The sequence below is a fragment of the Bos indicus genome, chromosome 7 (assembly GCF_029378745.1).
Source record: "Bos indicus isolate NIAB-ARS_2022 breed Sahiwal x Tharparkar chromosome 7, NIAB-ARS_B.indTharparkar_mat_pri_1.0, whole genome shotgun sequence".
Lineage (NCBI taxonomy): Eukaryota > Metazoa > Chordata > Mammalia > Artiodactyla > Bovidae > Bos > Bos indicus.
Window position 1 is genome coordinate 90077622 of NC_091766.1, and position 12179 is coordinate 90089800.

Sequence of the window (12179 nt, forward strand, 5' to 3'; positions counted from 1 at the left end):
CAAGCACAGGGTTTCCATGACTCCATTCTAACTAGAGCCAACTAGTAGTTATCAGCCAGACTCTGAGGTCTTTTATCCTGGAAGGAGGGATGGCAAAGTGGAAGAGAATTGACAGGCTGATTCTAAAACCTTTATGGAGATGTAAAAGACCAAGAATAGCAAGAAACTCACAAAGAAGGATGGAGGCTGGCCTTCCCCAACTGAATTTAAGATAGTATGTATTAGAGGTAAATACGATAGTATGATTGGCTTTGGGATAGACAAGTAAACAAGAGAAGAAACTGGGGAGTCTGGATTTATCCGTCTTTCATGGTTTTTACTTTCACGTTCGCATAAATCATTCTTAAATTCATAACAATGAAAACAAAAGGGAATTAGTTAAAACCCAGAAAAACTGTAGAACTGGTGGATAAGTTTTTTAAAAAGCCACAAAAAATAATCTCACAGGATAAGACCAAGTAAGAAAGAACTGTTAAAAGAGAAAGCATAAAATTGTAAGAGATTACTTTGTATCAGTTCAGTTCAGTTCAGTTGCTCAGTGGCGTCCAACTCTTTGCAACCCCATGAATCGCAACACGCCAGGCCTCAAATGTAAACGCCTATATGAAATTGATTCTAATAGATATATAGTAGATGTAGAAAGTCTAAGCAGATGAATTTCTGTAAACGAGATAAAAAATAAGAGAGTAGAAGGTCCCCAAGGTGGCCTTCTAAAAGAAAACTGACCATACATTTAAAGATAAGATAATTCCAATGAAACATAGTCTTTTTTTTTTTTTTTTTTTTGAGTCTAGTGACCTTTTATGAGAGCTTTCAACACCAAGCAACACAGAAGCAAATACATTTTTTTCTTTCAATTTTCTAATTGGTGATTGGGCTTCCCTGGTGGTTCAGCTAGTAAAGAATCCATCTGCAATGTGGGAGACCTGGGTTTGATCCCTGGGTTGGGAAGGGAGAAGGGAATGGCTACCCACTCCAGTATTCTAGCCAGGAGAATTCCGTGGACAGTCCATGGAGTCAGTGATGCCCTCTGGCAATCCATTTGCCACTTGGGACATTCTGCCGCCTTTTTTGAGGTATTGGTTTCTCTAATGGAATTAGTGATCCCACGTCAGATGTCACAGATGTTTCAACCACTCATGTCTTAGATTTTGATATGTGATGGCCCAGGAGACCTCTCAGTTACATGGCCTAGCTCTCTGTAAAATCCTCACTTGGCATGAGAAGAATTTAGAGATTACTTTGAAATTTCTTTAGTGATTTCACATAGTAATAATGAACAGTCAGTTTTCAGTTACTGGATTCTAATCACTAGATCTGCTTCCCAGATGATTAGAAAGGTTTTCTGATGTTAGCAGGATATTCATGCCAAAGTGGCAAATAGTCTGATCTTTCCCCCAAGGGAATAAGGCCATCCTTGTTCAGAGTACTCAACACCAGGAGGGATAAGCTTATGGGTGACCCTGGATATGACTCCCTCCATCTTGTTCTTTGCTCTGCAACCTGGTGCGTTTCATTTACTTCTGCATGACAGCTTTGTTCTTGGATATTCAGCTCTGACATACCTATATCTCCACTCTAACAAATGGCGTGTAGCTAGGCATACCAGAGAAGGCGATGGCACCCCACTCCAGTACTCTTGCCTGGAAAATCCCATGGACGGAGGAGCCTGGTAGGCTGCAGTCCATGGGGTCACGAAGAGTTGGACACGACTGAGCGACTTCACTTTCATGCATTGGAGAAGGAAATGGCAACCCACTCCAGTGTTCTTGCCTGCAGAATCCCAGGGACAGGGGAGCCTGGTGGGCTGCCGTCTGTGGGGTCGCACAGAGTCGGACACAACTGAAGAGAGTTAGCAACAGCAGCAGCAGCAGCTCTTATGTAACATTTTTAAGAAGTATAGTACTATAAAATAGAAAAAAAGGAACTCTGAAGAAAGAGCAACTAGAGTGAAGCGATTAAAATAATACTTTTAATTCATAAAAATCTCAAAGAAAAGATGATTGCAGAACTAAGAGTCTTATTGTTTAGTCTCTAAGTCATGTCTGAATCTTTTGCCAGCCCTTGGACGGTAGCCCCCCAGGCTCCTCTGTCCATGGGATTTTCCACTCAAGAATACCGGAGTGGATTGCCATTCCCTTCTCCAGGGGATCTTTACAACCCAGGGATCGAATCTGCATCTCCTGCACTGGCAGGCGACTTCTTTACCACTGAGCCACCAGGGAAGCCTGCAATACTGAGATAAGAAGAAATAAACAGCAGAATTCAAACTGTGGAAAATTATTCAGTGATGCATGGGAAAAATTGGACTTTTTTCAGTCAGCATCGGAGGAGACCTTAAAGATAAAAATGATTTCTGTCATGGTTACCTCGCAAAGTATTAAGGTTGTTGTCTTCTGTGTATTTGCTTTTCCTTGTTCTTTCTCTTTGTTCTTTCTCTTCCAGTCTGTACTGAAAACTTACCATATGTTCCAAGAAATTACTGAGCTAAGTGTAAGACCAGAGAGGGAAGGAATAATATGAGCTCTCTTGAGAGCAACACCTGTGGAAGGAATAGGAAGGAAGCAGGAGTGGGTAGAAAGCAAAAAGCAAAAAGGGATAGTAGGAAGATAACCCTTATAAGTATTACACCTCTCACTGTGATTTATTTATATCATGCTGTGGCCATTTAACTCAAGTGATTCAACTCTCAGTGGTTGAGCTGAGAGTAAATTTTTTCAGTAAATTTGAAAGTTGTGTTAAAAATTTTTCCCTTCTTCCTGTTAAGAATCTTAATGGGATTTTTGCTCAGAGCTAATTTTTATGTAATAATTATCTCTGGAAGAAACCCATAATTCTAAAGGGTTTAAAGAGAGGGCATCTTTAAAAAATGCTTATGAACTTAAATGTCATTCTGCTGATGAGAACATTCAAAATTTAAGTTTGGCCACTCTGAAAACACGTGTTCTCCTCTCATTTGGTGTAGACTGAGTCCCAGAAGACCATTGTGCTGCACACACTTCAGGACGCCACGTTGGAGGAGGACAGGCGTTTCACCATTCAGCTGCTCTCAGTTGATGAGGTAGAAATATCTCCAGTAAAAGGTGAGAGAGCCCGACGTTTTTGGAAATTAAAAAGTATTTTTTTGGAAAAATGTGACCAAATAATCAGTAGTTACAATGAAGGTTACTGTTTGCTTTTATAATTCATAAAATGTCTGTTAAAACATGAGGATGTTATTTCCTACTTGTATGACAGCTAAGGACTTTTTAAAGCTAAAATTATAACGCGCAGCATTGGTAGGGTTGCATGCCAGGGTTTTCATACTCCTTAGCTGTATGATTTTTTTTTTTTTTAAATAAAGATGTTTACTTTAGTAGTGTTCATAAAGTAAAATATGAAAGCTTCCTAAATGACCCAACAGCAGGGGACTGGTTAAATTTAACAGAAAAGTCTGCAGGTATTCAAAAAATGTGGCAGAAAAAGCCTTACTTGCATCAAAATTAAGAACATTTAATTACATGGATAATTTTTACGTTCATAAAACTGGCTTTATAACATGTTCAGTGTAATCCCACTTTTCATATGCATGTCATAAACATAAGGAATTATGTACTTGAAATGTTGATGGTGGTTTTTGAGTATCTGTATTTTCTATGCATACTTAAAATGACCACAGTTACTTTTGTAATAAAATGTTGTTTTAAAACTTAGCCTGTTATTTATGTCTCTTTCAGCCTATCTATACCTGTTTTCATCATAAAATAACTACTTAGATATTTCAGCATTTCAGAAACAGGTGTCATAGTTCTCATTTGCCTATGGTCCATGTGAAAATTTCTTACATCTGGAGAAAGAGGATTAATGGTGCTAAAATGGTTTCATTATGTAATGGCCATAAACAATGGCACAGCAACGTTGATATGAAAGCTTAGTTCCTGTTGCATGTCCTTTTTTGAAATTAAGAACTTCATCCTGTGCAAGGGTTTGTGGCCAAAGAAGCAGAATGCTGTGGCCAAGGAAACTCTTAGAATTGTAGAGAGTATCATATGCTGTCACCCCAGGTGTCACCTAGGGTAGTTAATCTTTTTGCATTTTATCTAGAGTACTTTCCTTCAGGCATTTGAGTCAATCATATCTTTGCATTATATTCTTACATAAATCCTAAGTCAGCTAGCTCAGTTATTTACATTGTGTTACTCAGCAGAGTTATGTTTCTATGGACTAATTAGATGCAAGAACAAGAGTACACCGGTGGATCAAGGTAAATCATTTGTTAATATAAACAAATTCATAATGTATTCCCAACTGTGACATACTTACACTTGGCAAACCCCTGTTGGTGCTTTAACCCATTGCCACAGAAAGTGATAGTGTAATAATACCATCCTTTGTTTCTTGAAACTCTAATGTGTGCTTCTGGAAACAAGCTCATTTAAGTTAGTGCCAGATTATGACATGAATACTCAAAGTACTTGATATGATTTTTATTTCCATTTTCGTAGGAATACTTGACACATTTTATAAACACTTAGAAGCAAATGATTGTCAGAAAATTAAAAAAAAAAGGGTCCCCAAGAACTCTTGCTTTTGCTACATAGCTAACAGAGATAGCCACATAGCCACTTAGAGTGAACTGCAGAATGGTTACTGTAGGAGTGGATTAATGCATAGGGTAGAATGCAGTCCCATACTTGCTTGTCATGGGAGTGGTATTGGAAGTACTGCCCATTTTATCCTTTTCATTAAAATGTGATTGTGGGCAAGTCATTTGCCTTAGTGTGTTCAGTGCCTCTCTGCGCTTACATGTCTTCGTTGGTAAAATGAGAATAATATTAGTACCTAACTTATATGCTTATCATGAAGATTAACTCACAGGATTAGTATATGTAAATCCCTTAGAACTTTGCCAGGCGTGTATTAAGTAAATACATGTGTTTTCTACATTAGCGGTATTATGTATCATCTTGAACTCAGGTAGCGCATCAATAATCATTCGAGGAGATAAGGGAGCATCTGGAGAAGTTGGGATAGCTCCATCATCTAGGCATGTCCTCATTGGAGAACCCTCAGCAAAATATAATGGTACTGCCATCATCAGGTAAGGGCTTCATGATTTTTATTGCCCAGGTGAGAATTTTGAAGTTGCATTTAATTAGCATTTTTGTGCCCTAAATACATTGCTCTCAGTGCAGACATATTCTTCTTATAAACTGGTACAATCCTGTGGTAAGAGCACATTTTTTATAAACACTGAAGGTATGTTTTGACCTGTCTTGATGTTAAATCTGGAGAAGGAAATGGCAACCCACTCCAGTGTTCTTGCCTGGAGAATCCCATAGATGGAGAAGCCTGGTAGGCTGCAGTCCATGGGGTCGCACAGAGTCAGACACGACTGAAGCGACTTAGCAGGTAGCAGGATGTTAAATCTGAGGTTTGTGGTTTTTAGATGATTTGTAGAGCCCATGACGAGGAAAGCACATTGAGCGATGTCAAGAGATCTCAGCAACGTCTAGCTCTCAGCCCTGTTTTGTCATTTATGCCATAAAATAGGAGCTACTTGTATATCTGAGCTACAAAATCATTCCTTAAAAAATCATCTGAATCAAAGATTTTAAGATGTTCTAAAATTAGGACCTGTTATATAACTAAGATATTCCCAGCTGGTGCAGTGGTAAAGAATCCTGCCTGCTAATGCAAGAGACATAGGAGATGCAGGTTAGATCCCTGGGTTGGGACGATCCTCTGGAGAAGGAAATGTCAACCCACTCGAGTATTCTTGCCTGGAAAATCCTACGAACAGAGGATCCTGGTGGGCTATATATCCAAGGGATCTCAAAAAATATGGACAGAAATTAGCAACTAAACAAAACAACAACAACATTATGATCATAGGCAATTTTGTTTATTATAAATTCTCTCATGAGGGGTGGAATAGCAACTATCAATAAAGTAGCTGGATTTACGTTAAAACTTCTATCTTTTTGGTTGTTTTTCCAGTAGTATTGCATGTACGAAGTGTTTCCTGTTCTTTAGTCTGTTTGAGCTTTGTACCTTGTGTAGTAGGTGAAGAATCTGTACATGCATTTTTTTTTTAATTCCTTTCAACCTTATGCTTTTAGTGTGCAGCTTTTGCCAGTATTCTTGTCAAGCAGATTTATACAAGCTCAGTATTTTGGGTGTTGTCTTGGGATTATCTGACTTTCATTTGCTTTATAGCTGATAGATAAGATTATTTAAATGCAAATAATGTTCTTAAAATAATGCCATTTGCAACAACATTGATGGACCTAGAGACTGTGGTACTGAATGAAGTAAGTCAGGCAGGGAAACGCGAATATCATATGCTATCGCCTGAATGTGGAATCTAAAAAAGGGTGCAAATGAACGTACCTACCGAATGGAAATAGGCCCACAGATGCAGAAAACAAACCTTTATGATCACCAGAGGGTAGGGTTGGGGAGGAATGAATTGGGAGATTGGGATCGATATATACCCACTGCTATATGTAAAATGGGGCTTCCCCAGTGGCTCAGATCGTAAAGAATCTGCCTGCATCATGGGAGACCTTGGTTTGATCCCTGGGTCTGGAAGATCCTCTGGGGAAGGGAATGGCAACCCACTCCAGTGTTCTTGCCTGGAGAATCCCTTGGACAGAGGAGCGTGGTGGTCTACAGTCTATGGGGTCGCAGAGAGTAGGACAGGACTGAACAACTGACGCTATAACTTTACTTTGATATGTAAAATAGATAACTAACAAGAACCTACTGTATAGCACAGGGAACTCTACTCCATACTCTGTAATGACCTATGTGGGAAAAGAATCTAAAGAAGAGTGGATATATGAACATATTTAAGTGATTCACTTTTCTGTACACCTGAAACTAATACAGCAGTATAAATGAACTGTACTCTAATACGAGGTTTAAAAAAATGCATAATGTTCTGGAATGAATGAACATTTGTTATTGTTGAAGGACACAGCAAGTATCTAGGAAAAACTCTCAATAAAAGTGTACTGAAATATGCATTTTACATTGTTGTAGCCTTATTCGTGGCCCAGCGATTTCTGGGGAGGTCACAGTGTCCTGGAGGATAGTCCCTCCTTCCTTGGAGGAATTTGCTGAAACATCAGGAAAGCTGACGATGCGAGATGGACAGTCTGCGGCCGTTGTAGTGATACAGGTATCTCGGTTACTGATTGCTGTCACGCCCTTTGCTGTCAGTGTGCGTGTATGGTTGGGGGGGTAGGATTAATATCACAGCTTGTTGTCATTGCTTATGTGATATATATTTTTCTTGAAATGCTCAGATTCTGCTGCGAATGGCTCTTTCTGTCCGTCTCTAGGCTTTGAACGATGACCTTCCCGAGGAAAAGCGTTTCTATGAGTTTCAGCTCACTGAGGTCAGCGAGGGCGGAGTGTTGAGCGAGTCTAGCACCACCGCCACCATCACCGTGGTGGCCAGTGACTTTCCCTATGGCCGGTTCGCCTTTTCGCAAGAGCAGCTGCGAGTGACGGAGGAAATACAAAAGGTAGCGTGTGAAATGCTTAAAGCTGTAGATGTCACTTTTTATCTTTTGTATCACGGGCGATCTTTAAAATGTGTTTCTATGTTCACATTCTCAAGCTGATTTTCACAGCTGATTTCATGTGCTCCTGCTGTCATTTTAATGTCGACTTTATATACTTTTTTATCAATTTGCATAGAACTTCCAGATAATCCTGGTAAGTAAAATTAGAGACACTCAAAATTAAGTCTGGCCTGGTAGAGTACTCACCCAAACCAAATGAAAAAACACTGCTTCTCGCACAGGTTAACCTCACAGTCATCCGATCGGGTGGGTCTTTTGGCCGCGTGAGACTCTGCTTGGAGGCTGTGAGCGGGACAGCTGAGGTCGGCGTAGACTTCTTGCCTCCACCCGTGCAGCTCCTCTTTGAAGCCAAAGAGACAGTGAAAATTGTGCACATTGAAATCCTTGATGACAGCCTTCCTGAAGGTCCTGAGGAGTTTTCCCTCATGATGACAGAGGTGGAACTCCTGGGAAGGTAAAGTAAAAGAGAAAAATAGGAGAAAGAGAGAAAGGATGAGTCAAAGCTGGGCTGTGCAGGGATTAATTCTAAGCTCTAAGATGATCTATCCTGGCTTTTTCTCAACATTCATGTGACGCTGGAACAGGACATGGTGGCAAAGGCTGTTAATTATTCCACGTTGTAAAATATAATTTTTTTTCCTGAAAGTTGAAAGTATGCATTTCCGTTGTGTAGTCACTCTGCATAGCAAGAGAATTGGACATGGTGTAAGCTGGTAGTAATTGGTGAGAAAAGAGAGGAGCTGTTCTCTAGGTCAAAGATCAGCTGGCGGGGCTGATTTTGGTTCCTCCATCTCTTCTCTGTACTCCATGAAACAGGCTGGACTGAGAGATTTCTTTCCTTGGTATCTCTGAAGACTGTATTGTCTTCTTTGTGGATGAATGAGGTAGATATTTGCCCAAAGTTGTTTTTAAAGCAGGGGAATTTTTGAGTCAGAGATAGTTGGTGGGTAGTGCACCAGGGATTCAGTGAAGATCAAGAATTAGCCCTATTGAGACTCTCCTGTTCTCTGATTTAGTGGGAGCGACTTGCTTAACAGGGTGGGGAACACATGTTCCGTGAAGAAATGGATGAAATGCTCAGAGCTTGAGTGGCATAAGGAGCACCTCGACACCTCTGGCTCATGCATAACCTTCAGCTGGAATCATGTTTGCATGTAGATAGTTCTTAGAGGAAGTTTACTTGTGCATGCAGTGAAAATGTTTTTGCATTGGTGATATTAATGCCAATCTTTAAAGCTTTCTTCTAACTAAAATATTTCCCTGAAGGAGGCAGGATGTATATCATTCCCCTGGGAAGAATTAGCTGTGAGCTGACAAACCCTTCAAATCTTCAATTTCCAGAAATGAGTCTATGTCTGATGATGGGAATGAATTTGTCCTTATAGTAAATGTATTAAAACATGCGCTGGTCAGTTTTAATTAATTGAGTGAACTTTGATAAGCATAGCACATTATGTGTGATATTATATCTGTGTTTTTAACTAAGTAGGGCTTGAAGCATTTGTCCCATTGCTATCCTTTAAAAAACCCAATTCCTACTTAAGCCTAACTCTAAGGAAGTAATGTTTTTCTTCCAGATGCATTTCCAGGCTTACTTTGATCTGAAAAGGATAGTATAAACCCAATTTTCCTAGTTTCTAGAAAACATATTGCCTTGATATTAAGTTATGTTAAGCAGCTAAGCCATAAAATCCTTCTCAGACTATTGATAACAGTTTATTTGAATATTTTAATGCCCACTTTTATAATTTTGCCTTATATATAATCATATTAATGAGCTTTCAAACTTTCAAAGCTAGGTAGGTTAAAAATACTAGGTAGAATTTGGAAATTGAAGGAGGGACTAAAGTGGTTTAGTGTGTGTTTAGTGGTACCTTCCTAGCCCTAGAAGTTCATTTTCCAACTTCTTCCCAATTTCCTTATAGTTTTATTATCTTCCCATGGCCTACGTTTAGTGACAGTATATTAGTTTTTATTTTATCCAGGCAGTAATAACTGAGAGCGGTGCAGAAATCTATTTCAAACATCATTTCAGAAAAGAAAAGTATTTTCGGGTTGAGCTTCATAAGACTCAATTTCAGGAGCTAGTAGGACCCTTCTTCAGTTCATACTAAGCAATTATGTACTCAGTTTATTTTATTTTATTTTTTATGACTTTGCAAGAGGGTATGATTTTACCATCCAAGAAAATGGACTTCAAATAGACCAACCTCCTGAAATAGGAAACATCTCCATTGTCCGAATCATCATAATGAAAAATGATAATGCAGAGGGAATCATTGAATTTGACCCAAGGTATACCACCTTTGAAGGTAGGTTCAGTAACCTTACTTATAAATTTAGCACCAATTTCTGATCAGAGTACCTGAGCATGACATTGTCAGTTTGAATTCCTACATGCATTTTCTTGGTTTGGGGGGTGTGTGTGTGTATTTACATATATACTTTGTATTTATTTATGTCTTTATGTGTATATATTTGTATTCATTTTTAAAACATATTTTGAGTTACTTTTGACAGTCTTGAATCTCATTGTGCATGGCAAAATGAAATGGTTAGGAATAAGGCATTTAGAAAAATTATGATTAATTTTGGGATTATTGAAATGTTTATATTTTGAAGAGTTTTATGAGTATAGTTCTAATTTATGCAGTGTTTAATTTTCTTTGCAATTAAAAATGAGTGGAATATTCACTTTCTAATGAATAATCACCTTTGAAACATTTTACTGAACTGCAGGCACAGGCAGTATCTGGACTCCCAGTCATCCCAATCATGCTTTCTTCAAACAGTTCCTAATAGCAGCTTGCCTTCTGTTGCCAATTCTCCCCTCATGTAGAAGTGGAATGTGGAATATATGATTATACATCCCATAGAAGGGTAGAAGAAGTTCGCTGCCTTTCTGTTTTTATTCAAAGGCAGAAAATGAATATACCTTTCAAAATAAACATTTTATCTTATTATTGCAATCAGTTTATCACCTTCATCGCCTCTGTCAAATTCTTTTGTTATTTGCCATTTTAAAGTTCATCAGAAATCACTTTAGGAGTGATTTATCATTGGCTTCATGGGTAGCATCATAGAAGACATCATCATTTTGCAGACTTCAGCCCACAGCAAGTAGAAGTCAGGCTGCCTTTTTACACCAAGGAAAAAATGGGGTCTTTTTTCTGTTCTCTGATTTCCGTTTGATTCACGGTCTTTGGGAAAATTTGGGGCAATGCACAGTGATAATTACAATGTAAGTTCAGTATTACTTAGCCATGGCTGTTATGAACTCTACTAAATGATATTTTAATATACTGATATTAGTATAGCTGAAGAAGAAATAAACTTTTGAATAGAATTCTTAAGTTGAAATCAAACATTGAGGATATATGTTCAGATTTACAAGTAGATAGAAGGTGAAAAATGTAATAGAATTGTATTTACATCTGGACTTTTAAAACACTTATATGATATAAATAACATGTACCTTATTTTTTAATGTTACCAATGTTTCAATTAAATATGCAGAAACAATCCAGAATGGTTTCCTTTGAGTACAGTATACATGTTTTAAGTGTTTTTTGTGTTCATCTACCATTATCTACCACTTTGTCTACCAGTAAGGGTTAGTGGAGGTGATGGAATTCCAGTTGAGCTATTTCAAATACTGAAAGATGATGCTGTGAAAGTGCTGCACTCAATATGCCAGCAAATTTGGAAAACTCAGCACTGGCCACAGGACTGGAAAAGGTCAGTTTTCATTCCCATCCCAAAGAAAGACAATGCCAAAGAATGCTCAAACTACCGCACAATTGCACTCATCTTACACGCTAGTAAAGCAATGCTCAAAATTCTCTAAGCCAGACTTCAGCAGTACGTGAACCGTGAACTTCCAGATGTTCAAACTGGTTTTAGAAAAGGCAGTGGAACCAGAGATCAAATTGCCAACATCCACTGGATCATTGAAAAAGCAAGAGAGTTCCAGAAAAACATCTATTTCTGCTTTATTGACTATGCCCAAGCCTTTGACTGTGTGGATCACAATAAACTGTGGAAAATTCTGAAAGAGATGGGAATACCAGACCACCTGACCTGCCTCTTGAGAAACCTATATGCAGGTCAGGAAGCAACAGTTAGAACTGGACATGGAATAACAGACTGGTTCCAAATAGGAAAAGGAGTACATCAAGGCTGTATATTGTCACCCTGCTTATTTAACTTATATGCAGAGTACATCATGAGAAGCACTGGGCTGGAAGAAGCACAAGCTGGAATCAAGATTGCCGGGAGGAATATCAATAACCTCAGATATGCAGATGACACCACCTTTATGGCAGAAAGTGAAGAGGAACTAAAAGCCTCCTGATGAAAGTGAAAGAGGAGAGTGAAAAAGTTGGCTTAAAGCTCAACATTCAGAAAACGAAGATCATGGCACCCGGTCCCATCACTTCATGGCAAATAGATGGGGAAACAGTGGCTGACTTTATTTTTCTGGGCTCCAAAATCACTGCAGATGGTGATTGCAGCCATGAAATTAAAAGATGCTTACTCCTTGGAAGAAAAGTTATGACCAACCTAGATAGCATATTCAAAAGCAGAGACATTACTTTGCCAACA

The 12179-nt window shown here is 38.7% G+C and overlaps 1 protein-coding gene across 1 annotated transcript in view; it reads left to right on the forward strand.

Annotated features, from left to right (window-relative positions):
• Positions 1 to 12179, forward strand: part of ADGRV1 (adhesion G protein-coupled receptor V1) — a 543203-nt gene that overhangs the window by 178504 nt on the left and 352520 nt on the right. The window contains exons 60-65 of the mRNA XM_070794032.1: positions 2966 to 3083; positions 4957 to 5080; positions 7027 to 7165; positions 7329 to 7514; positions 7796 to 8028; positions 9738 to 9886. Coding sequence (XP_070650133.1) covers positions 2966 to 3083; positions 4957 to 5080; positions 7027 to 7165; positions 7329 to 7514; positions 7796 to 8028; positions 9738 to 9886 — 949 coding nt within the window. The remainder of the gene's footprint in view (positions 1 to 2965; positions 3084 to 4956; positions 5081 to 7026; positions 7166 to 7328; positions 7515 to 7795; positions 8029 to 9737; positions 9887 to 12179) is intronic.